The 23,827-nt window shown below is 42.2% G+C and overlaps 1 protein-coding gene across 2 annotated transcripts in view; it reads right to left on the bottom strand.

The window, feature by feature from the left end:
- Positions 1-23,827, bottom strand: part of RSBN1L (round spermatid basic protein 1 like) — a 47,447-nt gene that overhangs the window by 11,749 nt on the left and 11,871 nt on the right. The window contains exons 3-6 of one of the 2 annotated variants that reach the window (XM_015275759.4): positions 11,378-11,638; positions 10,995-11,059; positions 1,547-1,684; positions 1,207-1,349 (exon numbers count right to left, since the gene is read on the bottom strand). In XM_015275759.4, coding sequence (XP_015131245.2) covers positions 1,207-1,349; positions 1,547-1,684; positions 10,995-11,059; positions 11,378-11,638 — 607 coding nt within the window. Of the gene's footprint in view, positions 1-1,206; positions 1,350-1,546; positions 1,685-10,994; positions 11,639-23,827 lie in introns of both variants that reach the window. The other variant, XM_015275758.4, reaches the window with a different exon arrangement.

The following is a 23,827-nucleotide window of genomic DNA, read 5'->3' on the forward strand; positions in this document are numbered from 1 at the left end:
CCCAAGTTTTTCAAGTTCCAAAGCATTCTTCCCAGGGTCAAGGCAAGGTTGACTGGCCTGTAGTTCCCCAAGTCTGGCTTCTTGCCCTTCTGAGAGATCAGAGTGATATCTGCTCTCTCCCAGTTCTCAAGAACAACAGCCAATGGCCATGACCTTTCAAAGACAATCAGAGCGGCCTTGCAATGTGACCAACTCCCACAGCACTTCTGGGTGCATCTTGCCAGGTCCCAGGAGCTTCTGCATGTCTCATCTGTTTAAAACGTTCCTTAATCCAATTCATCTCCACTGAAGGCAAACAGTGCTCATTCCAGGCCCTCCAATTGTCTTCAGGACCTGGGAATACTGGAGAGTAATCTTACCAGTAAAGAGCAGCACAAAGAGAGCACTGAGTAACTTGCTTTTTGTGTCTCTATGACCTTTGCCCCATTCAGCAGATTATCTAAATTTTCCCCAGTATCTCTTTTGCAGCACATACACCTTCAGAAGTCCCTCTTGTTGCCCTTCACATTCTTCACACCTTACCAAATTCATCTTCAAGTAGACTCGGACCTGAACTGTATCCCCTTCACAGTATACTCCAGAGGCGTGTGACCCTGCTTCCAATTCTTGTTTGCTTCCTTTATATACACCTGAGTCCTGGAGAAGAGCGCTCCAAAGACACCATATAAATTTCAAGTTCCGCAGCAGACATCCTCACCCTCAAGCTAGTGCTTATACCCAGTACTACAAGAAAGCTTAAAGACAGCATTTAAGGTTGGACATATCATCTTTCAGATGAGGAGCCCCTGCCCCTTGAGGTCTTTAAAGATCCAATCACACTTAAGAACAGGGATATCAACACCAGTCTTCCAGGCACGTAAATAGGTGTACAACTACTGATACATTTCCCTGCAGTTTTCATCTCGCTATATTGTAAATTCATTGCACGAGGAAAATGAGGAATATTCAGATGGTAACCTTAAATTCTTCTTAAAGCTCTAGAGAGAACCAGCAGCACTTGGCCAGACAGTAAACAATACAAATGTTAAAAACAAAAAACAAAAACTATCACCAACCAAAACAACTCTCGTAAAGCAAAGCAACTTAAAAGTATATCTTTTGGGATGAACACTTTCAACAATTTACATTAAGATAACATATAAGCCAGCAAAGCATTAAAGAATGAATACTAACCAAACACTTATCAAGCAAAATATTTCAACATACCTCTTCCTTTTGAAAGGTGACTTTGGCATGTCAGCCACGGGGATCATCTGCTCTCCTGGACGTACCCACATAATGGGACCATCATCGCTGTCTTTACGACTCTCTAATTTTAAACTAGAAAGTGTTCCCCATGGCAGTGTACACTAATGGGAAATACAAGGCACAATTTTGAAGTGAATTACTTTAACATATATGTATTTAAAGTAGTCTTTATCTGTCTCAGTGAACACACTTATTGAACAACTCAATTATTTAAGTGAACATCATAGCACAACCACTTGATTTTAGCACTATCAGAGCATCGTCCCCCTTCACCCACCCTATTCCCTTCTGTCCTTACTTTTAAGAAGGGTGATTCTTCCAACATATCAAGGAATTCAGGAAAGTAATCCCCCACTTCCTCATCAACTGCTCCAACCAGGCTGATCTGTCTCATTGGGCCAGCTCTATACGTACCATGAGAGTATGTTCTTTTTACCTATAAGTAGAATATGACAGTTAAAGTTACACTGAGGTCACTATCACTCCAAGTCTGTGTTCAATAAACACCTTTAATCTGCGCTTACATTTTCTGATTGATAACAAGTCCTACATAAACCCTCATTATACCTAACATTATTAAGAATTCAGTTACTACTATCTATCAGCAATGACAGAAGCTCCCATTAAAGAAGTATGACAATCGTACTTGAAATATAAAGTCTCAATGCAAGATTGAGTGAATGCTGTCTTTCAAGAAAATAATATTCTAAAAGCAGAAACAGACTACTCAGGTACAATCTAACCAGTTAAGTAATAAATAAACGTTCTTACCTGGATTACCTGATCTGCATATTTAACTCAAATCTAACCAATTTTTTTTTTACCTTTTCCTGTAAGTTATGCAGCATCCTGAGTTACAGATCATTACATTCTGAATAGTTCCTCTGCTAATCGCCCTCTCCAACACAGCCACTCTGTGAGTCCATTAACTGGACTAACTTCGCAGTTAGTGAAGTCAAGGCCCACAAAGGGCTGATACTGGAAAACAGGGAACGGCAACCACTCATCTATTTTTCCTGCGCTAAGACTTCTTCTGCTCTCCTCCCACTTTAAGGGCCATAGCATTCACCTCTCACAGAAACACAGCATTAAGGTTGTTTTGTTTTTAAGTAATCTTATCTGCCTCGTTACACGAATAAAATACTTAAGCGCAAGACTGATCGGGATCACTTCCCCTTCTGGTTTCCTATTTAACAGGCTAAACAACACAGCAGTATTATCAGATGAAATATGACCAAGATCAAAACAGAGGGAAGAGCAGATGGATTGCTGCACAAACAAGTACAGCATTTCTCTTGCACTGCATCTCTACGCGTTCTGCATCCAAAGCAAGGAAACAAAAAAGGTGCAGGGAAAACAACGAAGCACAGCTTAATTATGATCCTCACCCAAACAGACTATTAAAATTCCCAGTAACCACAGCAGGGCAGAGGATAATTAGCAGCAACTCCAGAAAAGACTAAGCATACAACACAGAACAATATTGTGCCCTCCTTAGAAGCTACACTGATGTAACAAGATGCCTTTCAGAAACTGAGAGCCAAACCCTCTTCCAATCAACTCAGTCACACACACTCAGGCCACAGAGGACTGACAAAGAGTAAGACTCTATAAAATGTCTGAGTTAATGTGATGGCAAACCATGGCAGCTATATTGAGAACAGCAGCATTCCCCTATTCCCCAAATCCTTAACTGAACATTCCTGCAGCTCTCTTGCACTGACACCGCTGATTTTGTTACAAAATCACAGCAAATACTTGTTTCTGTTGAATCTCCATCAGTCAGTCCTCAGCTGTCTGCACTGGCACTACATGGCAGGAGCTCATGGGATGAAGGCACTTGGATAGTTAAGGCATACACGCTTTTCATTTATGGCTTGCTGGACAGATCCGTTCTACAGCACCCAAACAACACTTTCTGAAGGTAAAGACAGCCGTATCAATCACAGTTTACTGATAAACCTAACATGCAAGTGGATGGGTCTTCCACTGGTAGAAGTAGCTTAGCATTCTTAGCATTCTGCCATTCTACATCAGGACATTGAGCTGGTGCTTGCATTAACATCCTTGAATTTTACTTATTTTTAATCTTAAGAAAGAGATGTAAACAAGAGGTAGGCCATAACAATGAATGCCTGGCCAGAAAAAACACGAGCAAGTCTGCCAAAGGAGGCAGAAGCTGGCAGTGAGCACTGTCTTCTGGAGTAGCTCTAGCTCTTCACTCTCTTCCACTACATCTTCCTGCAGCAGCACACTGGTTCAGAGCCACAAGTAAGCACACAATGACTTTCAGCTGCTCTTAGAATCTGCTATCTCATCTCTCTCCCATGACTGGATTAGAACAGAAAAGTTCATATGGAAGGGACCTCGGAAGATTATTTAGCCCAACCGCAGGACTGTAGCATTCCAGACTAAGGGCATGGGCTGAGTACTCTGAAGACAACTGGTCTGACTACTAAAGAAGGCACTGAGAACCTCAGCCTTAGTGGTGATGTTACTTGTCACATCCAATAAATGATGGAGATTTTCCTTGGTCCTCCTCTTGTTGTTAATAATGTATTTGTAAAAATATTTTCTATTATCTTTAACAGCAGTGGTCAGATAGACTTTGTTGGGCTTTTGGAACCAGTTGCCTAAGGAGGCTGTGGATGCCCCATCCCTGGAGGCATTCAAGGCCAGGTTGGATGTGGCTCTGGGCAGCCTGGTCCGGTGGTTGGTGACCCTGCGTATAGTAGGGGGTTGAAACTAGATGATCTCTGAGGTCCTTTTCAATCCAGGCCATTCTATGATTCCATGATTCATTCTATCACTCAGCCTGTCTCATATCCCTTCTGCATATCCTAGCAACATCTTCGTACTCTTCCTGAGTTGGCTACCTTTTCTTCCAGATAGGGTAAACACTCTTATTCCCCCTTAGAGTCTCAACCCTAAAGACCCTTTTGACAGCCCTCGGGCTTCTCCCCATGACTTCACTGCTGCCAACTACCAGAAGTGGGTAATAACCAGAGTGCCATACCAGACCAAGGAACTTCCCAGTGACATCCCTGACCCGGGCCCAAGGGAGACAGCTGATTTTCCCTGAGGGTCTGGTCAACCTATTTGGCCCTCTGTTCCCTTCAGAGGGAGCCATGTGTGACAATCACCCTTCTTCTGTTCCGTGCACTGGCAGTTACGACACATGGAGGTGGCTGACAAGCCCCAGACAACCCTCTGGATGGATCTTCAACATCCTCATTTAGCTGTCCCTTCACATTGCAGTGCCTCATACCTATTGTGTAAGGGCACCTGGGAAGGCAAGGTAGGGGGTTTCCCTGCCACCCCAAGCAGGGACCTGTTTCCACTCCTCCCCATCTCTTAAGCCCCCTCCTCCTGTCCAATGACAAGAGAGTAGGGGATCCACCACTACTTGCAGAGCATCCCCCGGTGCTTTTCCTGCAGGGATAGCAGGGAGCTACTCCACTCATTGTCTCTTTCTCACTCCATGATGCTCCCTAATCCTTCTACCTCCTCCTTCAGCTGTGCCAACAGACAGGGAAGATCGTCCACCTCCTCACACCACATGTGGTACACCACTTCCTAAACAGAAGTTTCAGGAGATGCATTCCAGCATTTTTATTACAGCACAGCTCCACCAGTGTCCTTTTACGATGGCAGTCAATACTATCACTTCCAATACTTCATTCACATCATAGCTGAAAACCTCAAATAACAAAGGACAGATAGTCCAACTATTTAGAAGCAAGATGACCTAATATTCTGTATTTCACTGACAGAAAAAACAGTGCAGTAGTTGACAAAGAATTCCAACCTTCACATAAAACAATCTTGCCAAGGCAAAGTAGCTATTACACACTGTAACTCAAGAAGACCTGTGACAACATTCAGTCTCAGATTCTCTCCAGGTTTCCAGTACATACCTTGAGGGCTTTGTTTAGCTTGTTTTTCCCTCAATACAAAATACCCCAATGAAAACAAGCAACATACAACTCATTTGGTATCTGTTGGTAACACTGTTTACAAGCAATCTTGAAAGGTAACTTATGTGCAAAACAAATAATGAAGACTTCTGATGTCATTCCATGTGAACTGATTCTCTCAACACCATTTAATAAATGAGAAAAAAAAAGTTTTGCATTGAAGACAGTAGGTTGCCATCATCCATCACAGAAGTCTCCTGCAGAATCTTACACATTATGAGATAAAAAAAATCAGTGATACAATATACGTGTTTTAACAAGCTAACAATTCTACTTTGTCATCATCCAAGAGGAAAGAAGCCTTATATTTTGGGGAAACTTGTGTAACAGCAAGCATCTACTAATAAGCTTTACAGCTTTAACTAATCAAACATTCAGACAGCCTAAAAGCAAGGAGTGAATTCTACCTAAAGTGAAATTCTACTGAAAGCTGAAATAACTTATGAGATGTACATAACATATAAAGAATTCCTCTGACCACTGAATACAGGCAGACACCACAGTATATGAAAAGAGACAAATCATTAATGATAAGAAAATGAAATAGCATGCAAATACTTCAGATTTCTGTACAAGAAAAATGTTTTCAGCAAGTCCCCTCAAATAGGAGGGGAGGCAAAAAGTATGTTCAGGCAAGCAGGATTCCACAAATCAAAAGGAGCGAACATCAGGAAAATCTCCCCAAAGGTAAACTTGGAAGAGCTAAAAGAGAAGGATGGGAAAGAAAAATAAAAGATTAAAAAGATCCCCAGAACTGTCAGAAAGAAAGGACGACCACTAACCTGAAGTGACCACACGAACATCAGAGTCATCACCGCTGCCTTCCTTCCTCTAGCACACTTACACTGTTCTTTACACTACCTGAATACCCAGCGTCTACCCCAATTAACGCAGGCAACATGGAATATGAGACTTCCAAAGGTGCAAGGGGTCAAATTATCTCTCTGAAGCAGTAAATCACTTGCTGTCACAGAATGGGATTGACTGCGTAGTCCTGCACTTATCCTTGAGCCACCTCTGGCACCACTAAAATCATTTGCTGACTTAACAATAAAACCAATCATGTGGGAGCAGACAAAACTTTCAGCTGGATTAACAAGCCAAGTTGGCTCACCATGAGCTCTGAGAAACACCACAGCTTGGCACAAGGACACACAGCTGGAAGCAAGAACAAGGACATCCTCTTCTAGCAGCAAGAGGTACTAGACGGGCTCTGACAACTTGTACAACCACACTTCAAATGGTGCAAAACATATAATGCTTGTCCCAAATCACATGGGCTTCAGGATGACCATCCTCACTTCCCTAAGAGTAACAAAGCAGGTAGCTAACAGGGAAAGCAAGCTGCAGCAATTCAGTGAGAACTCAAAACGCTCTTCAAGCTGTAAGAGGATAAATACACCACCTTAAACAAACAGGTGGTGAGAGAAGCAAGACAAACACTTATCCTAGATGCACTTGGGGGGGGATGGGGGGGGGGGGGGGGAATAAGCGAAGTGTTTCAGTCTAAAAAGATAAAATGGTAAAAATTAAAAGTATGGACATGTCCAAGAACAACCAGGCCAAACGAAAACAAACCTTTCTTTCAATGACAGTATAGGCGCTTTCAAAGGACAGAAATAGAATCTGGTAACTGCAATCAGTGGAACTGTTTATTCACATGATCAATACAAAAGGCCCTACACTGTGATACTAACCAAGGATCTCTCCTTTCAACACAGTGTACGCTTATCAAACCTGCAGGTAACACAAAGCCTGCTACAGGAAAGGATCAAAACAACATCTCTGACAGGGATCTAAATGCACAGGATGCAATTCAATTTGAATGAAAGCGGAGAACTACACTCAGATGTATCTACACACATAATTGATTGCACGTAAAAATGAAGAGAGGAGTGACTCGCTTTGCAAGAGCTGCTGTTCTGAAAAGGGCAGGAGTAAACAACCAAGAGCAATCATTTGCCAGCCACTTGAAGCAATCCTCTCATAATCCTTCACAACAGTAGCATACCAGGCAGATACTGTGGTTTTGTAAATTCAATGCTGAAAAGGATTGACTGAAGGGAGCGTGAAGAGGGAGCGGTAAGAGTGTATCACACTTAAGGATATAAGGTGTCAAACTTGGAAAACACTAACAGAGAGGCATGTGGTGGTTGCCTTGTCAGCTACTGATACCAATAAAAGGACTAAAGGGAGGATTAAGGTAAGAGGACAAACAAGACAAGATTGTTCACCGGATTCCCTTGGGAAGCATGGAATCACCTAGACATCTCAGCAAGCACATCAGATAAGCACTTGTCAGATAAGGCTTCAAACAGCCAAGTCTTGCCTTGAAGCACAGGGACTGTTTTGTATTGCTCAGGATTTCTTCTACCTGCACAAATAATGTTTTCTCTCCAACCAGACTGAAGAGCAGGAAAAAAAAATCAACCCAGTAAGCACTGCTACAATCAAACATGAAGTGTGAGCTGTGGGGTGTAGGCAGTACACAGAGTTTACACCCGCCCAGCACAAGGACACAGTCACAGTTTCAAAATGTTAAGTAATTTGCCTCAACAGCACTAACAAGCTAATCTCAAGTGACATAAGCCCCAAGCAGGTGGCAAAAGCTGATCATTCAGGAGCATTCTTCATAATACTCCTAAGAACTTGACAAGATTCAAAGCTATCAAGTAACTGATGCAGCTATCAGTCTACAAGGATGAAGGAATCCAGGGATGGACACACAAACCAATCCCATTTTGTCCAGTTATAGAAATAGTCATTAAGCCTCAGAAATGGTTCACAGCAGAACTGTTTATTTAGCAGTGCTGAAATACAGACCTGCGATGGGTGATGGACAACTCTCCAGTTTCTCTCTCTGTGAAATTTAACAGCTCATTCTGATGAGGTAGAACCAATCCCAACTCAAACCTCCCTCTCCTGTGCCTACTGCAACTTGTCTCACAAGCTTCAGCCCATTTCTAATCTCCCAACAAGAGAAAATACATTACTTCTATCTGACACAGGGGAAAAAGAAATCAAGAAAACGGGGTTGAAGCTTACTGAGCACTACTGGAAGAACCCAGCAGAGGAAAAAGAAGTGAAGTCACCTCCAATACAACACTCCGATACTTCCGCTCCAGGCTTAACTCATTCCTCCTTCTATGGACTATTCTTTTCATACACTTTGGTCTTTCTAAATACATGGCAGGTTTGTCAGACTGGTTGCACACATCACAGAGAGATCTCAAAAACAACCCAAGAACTTCACCTACTGATGTCGGCCTCATTCAGTGTTTTAGTGCAAATGAACAGTGCAACAGCTGAGTTTGATACTGAGGAAGGTTGAGACAGATATTCAAAGCAAACCAGATACACAAAGTTCCTACCTGGGCATCAGAAATCAACTCACCTTTGCACAGGCAGCTCAGAACACCACATAACACACGAGTACAGAGCTTTTGCATTGCAGGAAGAAAAACTACATTTAAAATTTCAAGGAAATACAGTTCAACAACACTTAATCTCTTCAAGTTCAACAAAGAATTCAGCAAGAAGGGAAAATAGTGTCAAACTGCACCCCAAAAAGTAACAAGTTAGGTAAACATTTAGTACTTTTTAAAAAAAAATTATATACAAAAAACTGAAAAGAAAAAAGAGGTAGCTGATACTAATGAATGGGATTCATGCAACAAAAGTACAGCTGGAGGTCAAAACCACGACTCAGTCCTCAGATCTGAAAAGGCCCTCTGGCACCTGTGGGGGGTGAGCCTTCCCCGTGGCACAGTACCACTCTGACTGCTATGTTCCCATACTCCTTCCCAAACATCGTTGATACTGAGCTAAGGAAGCCTAGGCTGCAGCAAGTCACCTAGTAACATGGAGAATGTATACATAGAAGATTATTTAAAAATAACAGCAGTAAGGAAAAATGGAACCAACAGCTAGGCAACCACAGTACTGACCACTGTATGCCAGGGAAGAGTAATGCTGTGTAAAAGACTGTATGAAGAAGTCTGGCATACGCATATATACATTACTCATACACACAACACCCCTTATGTGAGCAAAACTATAATAAGAGCCAAGCATTCTGTCATGCAACCAAATCCTGACAAGTGATGAAAAGCTACAAAAACTCACTGAAAAGCAGAGAAAACAAAAGGAAGACAGCAGAACTAAGCCTCTAGACAAGTAAAATGCACACTTCATGATTTGAACACTACAACGTAAAGTTCAGCTTCTTTCATCTACTAAATTTTCTGTTCCTCCTTCACTTACAGTAGGGGAGGGAAACGATCTCAAAAGCAATGACCACAGAACTGATTTAGCTGTGGATATTACTATTGTCACATCAAATTAATCAGTAACATAGTTCCATTACAATTCACAGAAATCAAGTCCAGGCATTTCTTAAGTATGTCTTTAAGATGGATAATAGCACACGGTTATGTTTCCATTAATGCTGCCCACGAGAACACACATACAGATCCAGCTTCCTTATGTGAAATGGCATCAGACAGAACAGCTCCGGGGAGCTCCCATAATATATCGTGTAAACAGAATCATTGCTTTCTTGGAGAAACTCAGGAACAGTTTAGTGGATATATGGAACGTTCACATTCTGTGGCAGTGGATGGGCTTTTCTGTTTGTTTCTTTTCTTTAAACCAGGGCTGCAAGCATTCCCTTGCAGCAACAATTCAGTTCTATACACACTTGCAGGTGACATGCATGACGTTTTTCAGCAGTGTTCCATACAAATATTTATGTAGTGAAAACAAAAGCATATCTTTTTAAATCAAATACAGCGTGACTCACATTTGAACTCCTCATAACAGCCTAAATAAGACTAAAATAATTAATAGGCGTCCCAAATAACATTTAATATTCACAAATCGGAATCTATTTCTAAGCAAATTAAACAGTTAACTGTGATCTGAAGTTGATACAGACAGAAAAACTGGACTAAGTATCCTCATAATAGTATTGGGTTATCTCTAAGAGCTTTACACAATAATTTCATTACCAAGGTTGCAATCTGGGAAAGTGCTTTTTTTCCTAAACTTATAGGACCTGAAATACATTACTGTTGCATACAGAGTATTTGTTTCATCTACAGCAAGTTATAAATAGCAGAGGTGGTGTTTAACCAGTAGTTACTGTTATGAGACTATACAGTCATCTCTCCCTGAAAATGAAAACAGAAAGAAATTGATTCAGAAGATGCCTGCCATTTTTGCCACACAGCTTAACTGCTTTCAAGGGAATACAACTAACTGAGGGCAAATGCAACCAGGAAGGATCAAATTAATTGCTACATGAACCACTGTCAACTTCTCCTTTGTGAACAGATTTAAAAGCCTCAAACTACATATGAAATTACTTAACTGTTCCCTACAAAGGTGTTATGTGTAACATTATTTTGATGTATTAAAGTAATTTAGCTTTTATGAAGAAGCTCGTATAGAAAAGCTACAGTTCAGATACCCAGAGAGCTACAGTTAAGTCATTTTAGCCCTCCGAAGCTCAGTTAGGCTTCAGACAGTGACAAATCCAAAGACATCTACAAACACGTGCATGCAAACAGTTCCCCTCCCACACGAAACACAACTTCTCCTCAGTTAATAAGCTCCTTATCACTGCAGAACTGACAAAGAACAACACTGCTTCTAGTCTTGCTTCACCCACACAGCACAGCTAAATGGTGACTGTATTCTAAGAAAATCCATTCACAGTTGTTTGAAACCGTTACACGACTTTAGAAAGTAAAATATATAACCTCTTACCTGAGCATGAAAATTTGACATAGTCGTTGTCTCTATATCTTTCTTTCCCAAAATCTCCATTTTCACTGGTGAATTGGGAAAATTAAACGAAAAGTAGTCTAAAAAGTCAGGTAAATAAGTAGCTGCCCCATGAACAATACCCATTACATAGTAAGCTGCACAGTTTTCATTTTCACTAAAAACCAGACCCACAAACTCTTCTGCAAATCTCTCCATCTCCACAGGAGATAAGTGGGAGAGTTCATTACTGTAGGCATGGATAACTGATGCACCTCCGTTAGGCTGGTGCTCAATATGAATCAGCTGTTTGAACTCCAATGTGTCCAACCTTTTGAGTTTATTTTGAACCCGTGGCTCCTTTAACGAGACAAATGGAAACTCACTGTTCTCTGGTATCTTGGACTCACAGTCCTTCTTGGGATCCATATTTTTCCCATTGAAATCCTTAAGATGATCATCTATGATGCCTTTGGCTTCCTGATCCTCAACATCAGAAACCAGTCCTGAGCAGATAGTCTGAATGGATTTGCTGTACATTTTTGGACGCTTCCTCTTCTCATTCTCTTTATGTTTCTTTTTCTTTTTCTTCTTAACCTTTTTTATCTGTAGCTCTTCTGCATTCGTTTTTGGTTTCTCCTTTCCAGCTGGCAAAAGAAGAAAAGACCTTGTAAGCACCTTCAGATAGAGAATACTTATCCATTCAGCAAGGCACACAGAGAGGCCAACACCAAGCACCCCCAAATGTGTATCTTAATGACTATTAGGGACAACTGCCATGATCAGGCTACAACTGTTGATTAACACACAGGGGAGGAAAAACAAAGTGAAAAAGAAAGACTTCCAGGGCCACTCTCATAATTGGTCACGGTCCACAACCATACTAAGTGGTCATCAGCAACTACTAAACCAGAAAGTTCAGATCAATTACACAACAGCTGTCAATAAACGTTGCCAAACAAGAGATTTACAGTCAATGAATATCAACCATCAGCAAGCTGCTTACAAACGTTGCTGCTATGACCTACCTTGTCAGAAGGCTTCACGTGGTGTTCTTCCAGAAACAAACCAGAATTTTGTTGAAATACATGAAGAAACATCAAAAAATGACCACAGTCTTTTTTAAAAAAAATAAAGACCTCACAACACTGAAGTTTACATAATATGCAAGCCACATTGAAAATAAGATGTAAGGGCACATTTGTGCATGCAAGTAGTCATTCACAGACATCATGTTCAAGCAATACCAAAGATAAACACCCTCTCTGGAAGTGTTGTTCTGCCAGTGTTTGGGGGTAGGAGTGCCAAGGGTAGGAATAAATGAGAGAACCCAAAGACTTCTATACTTCAGGGCGGTAAAACAAAGCAGTTGATACAATCTCATATCATGATTTGATACAATCAAATTACTAGACATGTTACATTCACAATCAGAAGTTCCAAATAAGCATGTTCAGACACAGAAATCTTGCAGTGAGATACACAGTTTCTAAGTAACCTCAAATTTGCACATGTTAGATAGCGTACCAATTTTCAAACCAGCCTCTACTGCTACGTTGCAGTAGACTAATTTAATTTTGCAATCCTCAGTTCAAGTAATTTACAAATAGTCCTTAAAAAGAACAAATAAAAAGATCACAACTTCTGGTGAATGGAAGCACACATTCTTGCTGGTAATTAGAAGGTCTGGAACTGGAACTTATGCAGATACTGGAAAGCAGCAGCAGCAATTAAGCCACTTGCCACAATTTCTTGAGGTTTGCAACAGCAGTTACAAATGCCTCCGGGATTTCTGAAGTGCAGGCAGCAAGCTCGTTATCTCCCTATCTTCTATTTTCTCATCTTGTAGTGGGAAGAAGTGCCCTGAGGTCACTCGCTGCTTACTTAGCCTAAACAAGGAAGTGGGCTCCGGGATTTCTTAACCTAATCCACACAGTTAAGAGCTACAAAGACTCCCATCTAAATCTGATTTAATGCAGCAAACTACGAGCACAATCTCATTTTTAGCTAACCACATTCAACTGTCAGAAGGCACAGGATCCTCATGAAAATCTGTCCTTCCATTAGACTAAATTTAATGTAAAAACAGCATAGACCTTTGCAATAGTACTGTTTCATCTGGTAGATACAAGTCACTACTTGTTTGTTAACATCTTCTGCCACAGCACTTTTTAAATCTATTGGCATGGGAAGACCAGGAAGGAAAGATACACGTGCAACCAGCTACCTCATCCTTACAGGAGTAAACAATAACTCATCAAGGATGCCAAGGTACCCGAGGGAAACACCATCACCTGACAAAAATCAACTGCCACCCACATTATGATACTGTACTGCTGTCATTATGGCACTAGCTTCACGTGAGGAAAATAAAAGTAACTCAGTGGCTTCTGAGAAAAGGACAGTTCCATATTACATGCCATAAAATCTCAACCCAAACCTCAGAACACAGACCACAGAATTAGGCATTCTCCCTCCTCCTGCAACAACACCCTGTAAGAGAGTATGCAAAAGAAGTACTGCTATTTCAAATGCTTGACCTTACTCTTTTAAAATTATATCATTCTAAACATGAACATTCATTGCTATACTGAAGGATACTTAAAGTCCAACACTTCCAAACAGTATAGCCATCTGCATATATAAAAATATGGAATTTGAGCTGAATGCTGGAGCAAGGCAGAGCAAACACACTAAAACAAAACACACTAAAAGCAAACATCAATTTCGCATACACAATTAAAGTTAGACAGCTTGAACGTAAGCCAGTACCATTAATAAATTACCAAACTTAAGAACTTGGTCTAAACGTATCCAAAAAGGTCTGCAGTCAACCCAGCTGTAAAAACAAGTTTAGTTAACTTGGTTTACACCTACTTAAGTACTCTAAACCTTCTTAAGAGGGATTACACACAGTAAGGCATTTTTGACACAAAGAACATCTATCATTCCCTGGGTTTGTTTTCATACCATCTCCATGAAGCTTTCAGAAGGAAAGAAAACACCCAGCCACAGGATATTCTTTTTTTTTTTAAGCCTCGTATCCAACCCAACTGCCCTTCCAGCCTTAAGGGAGATTTTCTGTTCAGTTTGAGTACAAATACAGTAACAATATAGACTGCATTTCTGTTTGTGGGGTTGTTTGTTTTGTTTTGTTCTGGGGGGAAGGCGGTTATTTTGTTTGGGTTTTGTTTTGTGGGTTTTTTTTTGGGGGGGGGGGGGGGGGGGGGGGGAAGAAGTTTTTTAGTTGGTTGCTCATTGGCTCTGTTTGTTTGCTTTACCTTTGCTCACAGATTGCAGGAGTTTTTCTTATACATATCAAGTACTAACAGTTCATCTATACATGCTTACCCAGGTAACAGATGCTACAAAAGTACTGAGCCAAATAAATACTTGCTGGCAACCTCTCATCTCCCAACACGCCTCTCCCACAGATCTTTTACTGAAGCCATTTTCAACTCCGAAGTAACTGAAAACCAAGAGAGCAACAGCCACAGAAAGATCAAACAGCTGTAATAAAAACCCACCACAACATCTATGATGGGAAGTAACAGTGCTGCCTGAAGTGCTGCTTGAGCCAGGGAGAGAGAGAAATGAAAATGGCCATATCCACCCCTGGGAGACAATGTATGAATGCCCTCCTCAAGAGTCTGCATTAACAATGCTAATGGACAGGAAAAGGACCTTGAGACACAATAGTCACAATAAGAGGACTTTGGATAGGACTCTGAATAATAGCAGAATCAAACACATCTGAAAAAACTACATACCAACAAAACTAAAGCCTACCTCTCTAAAGGCACTTCAAGCAGAAAATGAAAGACAGCCTTACTCGAAAAGCTGGTTTGTTGTTTTGAGCCTCCCTCAAATTCACACAGGCTTAAGCTACTGCCTACACAAGACTGCAATTCTGTTAAGAGCTCTACTTTATTTTCATACTGGCAGCAATGATGTACTTAGGAAACATTATTTTTAGACTTTGCACCAGTCTGATACTCCAGATGTCATATTTCTCAGAGAGAAATTTTTATATTATAAACTGAATACTGGTAGATGAGAAAAATGTCAGATTCTCAGTGATTTGTTCAGCCTTCAAATATGGATGCACGACAGCTGAGCATGGCTCATGGCCATGGATAAGTAGAGCCCAACGCCCCGCTCATCTCTCTCCCATTGCTCCTGGCACACAATTCCACAGCACCTCTTCCTTGTACTGACTGATGCTCATCTGATTGCAAAACAAGTTGACTCAACGGCTCGGCAGAAAACTATTTGCTTGTCTGCTGCTACATCAGTGAACAGAACTGGATCCTGGCATTGCCCAACAGCAGCTAAAACACAGAAAACAGTGACAGCATGCAAAGAGGAAAGGAGCAGCAGGACCAGCTCCTGACCTGCTCGGGTAAGCTGCCCACCCCGCCACCCTGCCTTCACCTGCCCACCCTCGGCCCTGAAAGAGGCTGCCTAAGCGAAAGAAACCCCATACACACAGTGCTGCCTTCACACACAAACGGAAGGTAAGAACAAGTTCCTAGCAAACCTCACTGCAAAGACTCAGATTTTTAAGTCTTCTTTAAGCTGTACATTTAACTGCAGTATCTTCGATGGAAATTCCCTCTTTTGTCTACTACAGCGCTGTGCCTATTCTTAATACTGCCTTGACATCCACTTATACCCAACTTTAGAGTACCTGCATTCAATTATATAGCACACAGCTGACATTCTCCTGAGGAATACAAACACCAAATGGAAAGCAGTGACTTCTAGAAGCAGTATTCTTCAGCAAAACCAGAACAGAATTTCAGAGAAGAATGTGGCATTCTTTTAGCCCTAGGCTCCTTCTCTGCTGAACTTCAAACACACACTCTGAAGTAGATGTTTATAGCTGCTCAGAAGTTGCAAAGACTTCAACAGTGAGAGGAATCAATTTGCTGAAATACCACAATTCCTATCAGCGACACCCAATGCAGTGCTTCCATCTTATTCTCCTTCTGCATTATGTGTAGAAAGGAGCAGAACCACATCCATTCTGCCACTCGTCTGCTGCATATATGTAAGTGCTGTAAAGCAAAATGCACTGCTGCTTCCAAAACCTATAGTGCTTCTTTGACACTTGGAGAATGGTTGCCATAAAAAAGAGAAGAGCTGCATACACACAATGTCTCTTCCCCGGGATGCTAGGGAAGCTGCCTCATAGCAGACAACAGTCTAGAATTTGGTGAAAGTGTAAGAAAGCAATCCAAAAGGCAAAATAAAGATCTGAACAGCAACACTGACATATCCAAACTAGCTTTGGTTTAAGCACTATGAATGCAGTGTCTGATGCAAGCTCATCTATTTCACTTCTCAGCTAATTACTCCAGAGGCAGTAACTCACAACCCAAAGCCTTCAAAACAGGTGTTTCAGCCCTCTCTAGCAATCACAACATGCATACATATATACACACACGTATATATATATACAGAACTGCAAGAATCCAGCATCAACTGAGCTATTAGACATTTTGAATTGAATGACATCTTGTTTCTGTACTCTGAGATGCATTAAGCAAGCACCTATGAACAAAACACTTTTTCCACTGTATGATTCAGAAACATAAGGAAGAAGTCACAATCTTCATCTATGTTTAAAAAGGCCTTTTTCTTAAGGTGAGTAACAGAACTCCTCTGGGACTCCAGGAAAAAAACAATAACAAGGAAGAAAAACTCAGTGCCCCCAGATGTTTACAGAACCCCTCCCCCGGACCTGGCATTAAGAAGCAGACTGAGCTCACACTTCCCTGGGGTGCAAAAGACCAAAGAAAATCACATTTTAATGTTGTGTTACTGCTTGGCTAACAATATCTGCATGATTACAGCGTTACAGAACTTGAACTGTATTTGTCAAGGAATGAATACACATTTCCATTCTTCTCATGCTGCTCATGCATGCATATACTCAGCAATAACACAACTCCCTCTGGACAATTTTTAACCACCTTCTATGCAAATCAAGCCTAACACACCACAAATATCAGGCAATAAGCACTAACCCAGAGAAGGGCAATACAACTGGTGAGGGGTCTGGAGCACCAGTCTTATGAGCTGAGGGAGCTGGGATTGTTCAGTCTGGAGAAGAGGAGGCTCAGGGGAGACCTCACTGCACTCTACAACTTCCTGAAGGGAGGTTGTGATGCGGAGGGGTTTGGCCCCTTCTCCCAGGCAACAAACAGGGCCCGAGGAAACGGCCACAAGTTGTGCCAGAGGAGGTTTAGGTTAGACATAAGGAAAACCTTTTTCTCTCAGAGAGCGGTCAGGCACTGGAATGGCTGCCCAGGGAGGTGCTGGAGTCGCCATCCCTGGCAGTGTTCAAGAGGTGTCTGGTTGAGGAGCTACAAGATATGGTTTAGTGGCTTGTGGTAGCAAGGGTAATGGGAGGACGGTTGGACTGGATGATCTTGTAAGTCCTTTCCAACCTTGCCATTCTGTGATTCTGTGAACCCACCACAAATACCTGCACAGGAACTTTCTCTCTCAGGGCTGCTTAGAAACTTATTTACTGTGGTGCCGCATCATCCCTGGCACACACAGCACAGGATCTATTGGCTGGATTGAGATCCCAAACTTTGGAATTTTACAAATATTCCAATGCACCATTATTATTACACAGTACTGGTTTGTAATTTAAAATGACAATGAACAGTCTCAACTTCGGTAACTACAGACTAATTCCTTCCAAATGCAAGCTTGTGTAAGTAAAAGAACTCCAAAGTTACCTAAAGTATTTTGCTTTGCCCAAAGACTTATCTGACCTAATGCTGCCCACTCGCAGAAGCCACAAAGCTCTTATTTCATCCAATGGTTTCAACTTTGAGCTCACAGCCATCAAAATTATTGGCAGGGTAGGAAATACTTCAGAAGTTTCAGAAGGCATCAATAATAACGCCAAGTTGCTCCTTTACCCCCACAGCCTTCCAGCTGACTTCCAGCAGCAGCAAGGAATAACCACTCAGAACTGCAGGCAGCCACTGAAGTCAGTTCTCACTTCCCTGCTTTGGGAGAATTCAGTCACCAAAACTGAGCAGAGCTGCGGAGCACTTGGTGGGAGGCCACACAGAGGAAAAAAACATCAGTGAAGAAGAGCCTCAACAGAGACCATTTTTTCCATATTTTTTTTTTTCCAATTCAACCCAAAGACAGAAACACTGAGTCTTCTTACTCCTCATTTTAGGAGACACGAAAAGTATGAATCAGCTGCTGGTATACTACTTGTTCTGCAATTTGACAGCAGCCTAGGTACTCCCGTCAGCAGCTGCAAAACATTACTGAAGTCTGTGGTGCTGTACCAACCATCTCCTACTGCAGCACCACCAAGAAATTCTGCCTACTACTTTCCAGTAGGGGGACAGGTAAGAAGTGCACTCATTAATGGTCTTTCCTTTCCTCCCACAGTCCCACGTGGCCAGTCAGGCACACAGCTCAAGCACCTTATGCCACTCTCACTGCAACTCAGACTAAACGTACTGACACACAGGAATCAAGATTCAGCTCCACTGCACACCTCTTCAGACTGTGTCTTCAAAGAATAAGCACAGAAACTCCTCTTTGAGCCACAGAAAGATGAATTACCCCTTGTCTTCCAGAGAGTTTAAGCTTCATAGCCACAGGCAACAAAAAAACAGCACAGGAGTAGCTGAGACCCCTTTCACTGACCTGAAAATAAATAAAACACGTAGTCCTAGAGAGCAGCAGTGTTATTGGAAGTACTGCCACTTAAAATAGAAAAATAAGAACAAAAATCACCACTGGCAATAATGACACAGTTCTGTACAACATCTGGATTTTAAAAATACAGTATGGAGGGGGAAGTGCCGATTTCATTATCTTAAGTCAATGAACCCTTCTACTTCAAGAAGCACAGGAAGCATACACACTTCCTTCACCCTGCTACGGAAAGGTCAGCACACTTTCAAAGGAGGCACAGTAAACCACAGCAGACCTCCTGAAGATTCTGGTCGGTTGAGAGAAAAAAATATTTTAATTAATCTGTGGCATAGAAATTATAATCACAGAAACAGAGTGGCTGAGGTTGACAGGAAGCTCTGTGCCCCTCTGCCCAACCCCTGCCCCAGCAGGGACACCCAGAGCAGGGTGCACAGAGCCACAGCCAGATGCCATCTGGACATCTCCAAGGAGGTCAGCAGCCTCCAGACAGCTGTGCCAGTGCTCAGCCCCCTGCACTGCATAGCAGTGCTGCCTGGGGTTCAGACGGCACCTCCTGTGTTTCAATTTGTGCCCATCACCTCTTGTCCTGGCACTGGGCACCACTGACAAGAGCCCGGCTCCAGCCCCTCTGTGCCCTCCCTTCAGGTATTTAGGCTCCCCCTGAGCCTCCTCTGCCCCAGGCTGTGCATCCCTCAGCCTGTCCTGAGGTGCTCCAGTCCCATCAGTCTTTACGAGCCTACACTGGACTCTCTCCAGTAGCTCCAGAAATGAAACCCACTTCACACATACAAAATATTTATCTTTTGCCCTGTGATTGTATTGTGTACATCCACTCTGCTTGGACTCACCTAGCAAGTTAACCAAAACAATTTACTAGCAATAGCCTGAGGGCTGAAGCACTGCTCTCAAAGGAAGAGCTTTCCATAGGTATGACAGCACTGCAATTCCCTTGCGAATCTTACCTTTGAGTTCCTTGTATATGAAATAGAATCATTAAAAAAATTAAGATTAGTTCACAGTGATACATGTGCAGCACGTTATACCCACAGCCTACCATCATTTGCCTATGATTTGTACTTACATCCTTCAGATGAATTATTTGGATATTTTTCAAACAAAGAAATTACACGAAGAACTTGTCAGCCTGCACAGGTTTCACAGGCAGCAGCATGGGGCTTGGGTTGGTTTTTTCTGATGGATTTTTTCCTCCCCTCCTTCAATGCCAGAGCAGCTTTCCTCTTCCTCCAGCTGACAGCTGCTGCCATGGCGTCACCCTGTACCACAGCAGGGATCACCCAAGTCCAGCACTGTGGACACTGCACTCTCAGCGATCCATGACAACTGGATGCATTAGCCAAGCAGGAGTAACGGAGGCAGCAACAATTTCAGCAGTAGAAATAAGGCAGTCAGGTAAAGAGGAGGGGAGGAACAAATGGTAAAGATGTCTGCATAAAACTTCAAAGCAGCAATCTACTGGCAACACAAGGTAAGCACGTGCATTCTCTCTGAAAAATGTCTGAGGCCCACAGGAACGAGAGCTCTGCTCTCAGATGATCTCACTGCACATACCATACCTGTTATTTTACATGCGTCTTACTCTGCATGCATCTATTTTACAGGTAGAAGTTGGCAACTTGCTGCATACAGACTGTGGTGGGCTGCACCTCCTGTGCTCTTACCTCAGCCTCTTCCATCCCCATCCACTCAAGCGTATTAAATAAGGAAAACACTTGAGGATTTGTAGAGGAACACAAAGACCAAATATAGCAAGTGGGAAAAAAGCACGCAGTATGACTCAGATGGAGGTTGCATGCATACAGATTTTATAATCACTTCTGTGCAAAACCCATCTATTAAAAAAAAAATCTAGAAGGTTCGTAAGTAAAATTAAATGTAATTCCTCCCAGAACAAAAAGAGCTTTTGAAAGTAATTTGTACATATAGATTTTAATACCAGTAAGATAAAGATGTTTATTCTCAGCTCTTCCCTGTATTTTGACATTCCATGAGCCAACACGTTTCACCTTGTAGACACACACTGACAATTTCTCCTACTGCGTTTTCAGAAATACCAAATACCAGTAAAATAGGGCTGCCTTTTTGTTTGGTCTTAAAAGGAAAAAAAAAAATGGTACTGTTTACAAATCAGCCTTTTTCTTTTTTCCCCCCTCTCCTCTTCTTATAGGTCCTCCAGCAGCCCTTATCCACATCATCACAGCAGTGTAAACATTCCTTATAAAATATTCCAATTTTTAAGAAGTTTCTTTTTTTTTCCCCCCTAACCATGCAGATTTGTGGAAGAGCACAATTAAACTGCTTATATTTCCTTAATGTTTAACAATATTCTTGTGCAAGGTTTTCTTCTTTTCCAGAAGTCTCTCTTTCAAATAGAAAATGACAGAGAGAAGCAGCAGCAACTACACGGCCTCATTCTGAAGAAAAAATACCTGCTAGTGCAAAACAATGACCAAAAAAAAAAGCATTTAGCTCTAGATGCATACAAAAGCCACCAGGCTCACTGCAAGAGCCAAATGTTTCCTTTAGAAAGTCAGGAGCTGAAAAAATAACCCCTTTCAGAGTTGTCCTTCTCCAAACTAGGGCAAGTTGCTTTCAACAGAAACAGCGACACAAATTCAGGCAGATGAACAGCCTACATCCCTAAGCCTCTCAAACAGTAGTAGCAAACTCTGCCAGCATGCAGCTCAAAGCATCAAAATAAGGCTTGGACAGCAACTCCCTAAACAAGCACCAAACCTTCAGTACTGACTTCCTCTCACAAACCTAGCCACCCTGATCTTGGACACCTGGTTTAACTGTCTGAAGCTACACAGCCTATCACCACCATCACCTTAAGGAAAGTCTCAAACAAAAGGCCAAAAAAAAAAGACAAATGAAAACACCTTCAGCACCTGAGAATAAAAGCATTCAGCAGAGAGTCAGCAACATTTTTAGAACAAGATCTGGACCCAACACCTAGAAGGAGGAAATGAGCGGTCTTCATAAACTGGCACTGAAGTCTGTCTTTGCTCTTAAGTCCACACAGCGAATTCTGAGCTGAGAATAAGAGGGCTTAGAGCTTAATTTTGTTCCAGGAAGAAGATATCCTTAGACGAAGAGTTACTAACCTTTCAGAAGGTCACAGAGGTGCTGACCACAGACACATACAAGTTGCATCTTCAAGCACGTCAGCCTTTGCTCTCTAGCCCTCAGCTCACAGGACATAAACCTACATCAGCAGAAGTAATCAGGAAATGCTGTACAATCATCACAGAACGTTTATGCACACCCAGTCAGATCTCAGGAGGCTCACAGACACATTCAGAACTGCTGTTCTGAACAGGATATAAACCCAGTGGAGGGGATCTGCCTGCTTTCCTAACGACTGCTCTCCTTTCTTCTCCTGAAATAGGAGCCATTTCTGCAGGACACTGCAGACACAACAAAACCAAGCACTGCCTCTACAGAACACTTCTGTACAATTTCTAAAGGAAACCTAAAATATGATTCTTGTCTGATAGCAGATATCAGGAGACTGTGAAACACAGACCAGGCATTTAACCCACTTACAGCACTGTTCTGTGTGAGGACAACATACTCTGTTATTCAACTAGCTCTAACGAGCAGAGGTAATCTTATGCAACCCCTGTGGCACACACTTTTTTTTACTGTTTTAGGTGCTATACCCTCATTAGGTGTCTTTAATTAGATCTGTGTAACAAGAGTTGCTGTCTTTGCAAGTTCTTACCCTGTGCCCTATTTCTATTGCCATTCAGCACGAGGTAGGAAAGGATAGCCCAGAAACATAACCTGAACATTCTCACTGTTAAAGCAGTTATGCATTGCTCAGTATCTCAACCACCAACTTCCTTCCACACTGACAAAGACAAGTTGCATCTTTTCACAGGAAGTCACCAGCTTAAACATTCCACAACATCTAAGCTGATACCACAAAATCTGATCAGCACAGGTTATGAGCTGTCAGTTGCTAATGCAATTACTTGGAGCTGCATTTATACTCTGAACTGTGACACAGTAATTACACAATTGGACACCCATGACCTCATATGAATGCACTGAAGATAATGTTTTGATTTGGGGGGTTTTATTCCTTGTTGTAAATGAAATCCTACAGCAGATATAGTAACAGAAAGATCTATCAGGAATTTGTTCTTAGACTATGAAAGCAGAGTCTGAAAATAAAAACCATTGGATCTACTCAAACAAGCATCATCCTCACAACAGTGAAGCACAGCCTCAACAAATGCAGAGGGAGGTGGATCAAGAACTGGCTTTACTGATGTGCTCAAAGGGCTGTAATCTGCAGTACAGAGCCCAGCAGGAGGACAGTCACTACCAGAGAATGCCAGGTGCTGATACCTTGGGACAATGCTACTCAATATTTTTCATAACGATAGGGATGATGAGACAAAGCACACTCCTCAGCAGGTCTGCAGACAGTGTAAAACTGGAAGGAGGATGCACAGGAAGGTTATACTGTCAAGTCCTGACAGGCTGTGGATAATTAGGCCAAGAAAAGTCTCACACAGTTAACATGGGGAAGTGTAGAGTCATGCACTGAAGAATAAAGCCAAGCCCCTGTTCAGGCTAAAGACAAACTGGCTGGAAAGTAGCCTGGCAGGAAAGGAGCTGGGGGTCCTCATGAATGACAAGCTGACCACAAGCCATCAGTTAACAGTCTCCTGGACAGAATTAGGAAGAGCTCTGCCAGCAGGCTGATGGAGACAATACTTCCACTTAACTAAGCACTGATGTAACACATCTGGAGCATCACACAGGACTCCAAGTCAGCAACCCAAGACAAACATGGGCATACTGGAGTAAGTCCAGCAATGGACCAGGAAGATGACTAAGGGAGCACAGCATCACCCACAGAAAGAGAGGCTGAGAGAAGCAGGATTTCTCCCTGCAAGGTCTCTACCCTCGACAGAATCAACAGCTACTTCCAATTTAGCACTGTCAGGAAACCCACTCAAGACACCCTACAGTTCTACATCCAAGTCATTTATGAAAGCATTAAAGAGAACTGGGCCTAAAACAGAGCCCTGGCGTAGCCCACTAGTGACTGGCTGCCAGTCTGATGTAACCCCACTTACTATAACCCTTAGGCCCTA

This window comes from Gallus gallus, chromosome 1 (assembly GCF_016699485.2).
Source record: "Gallus gallus isolate bGalGal1 chromosome 1, bGalGal1.mat.broiler.GRCg7b, whole genome shotgun sequence".
In the NCBI taxonomy this organism is placed as follows: Eukaryota; Metazoa; Chordata; class Aves; order Galliformes; family Phasianidae; genus Gallus; species Gallus gallus.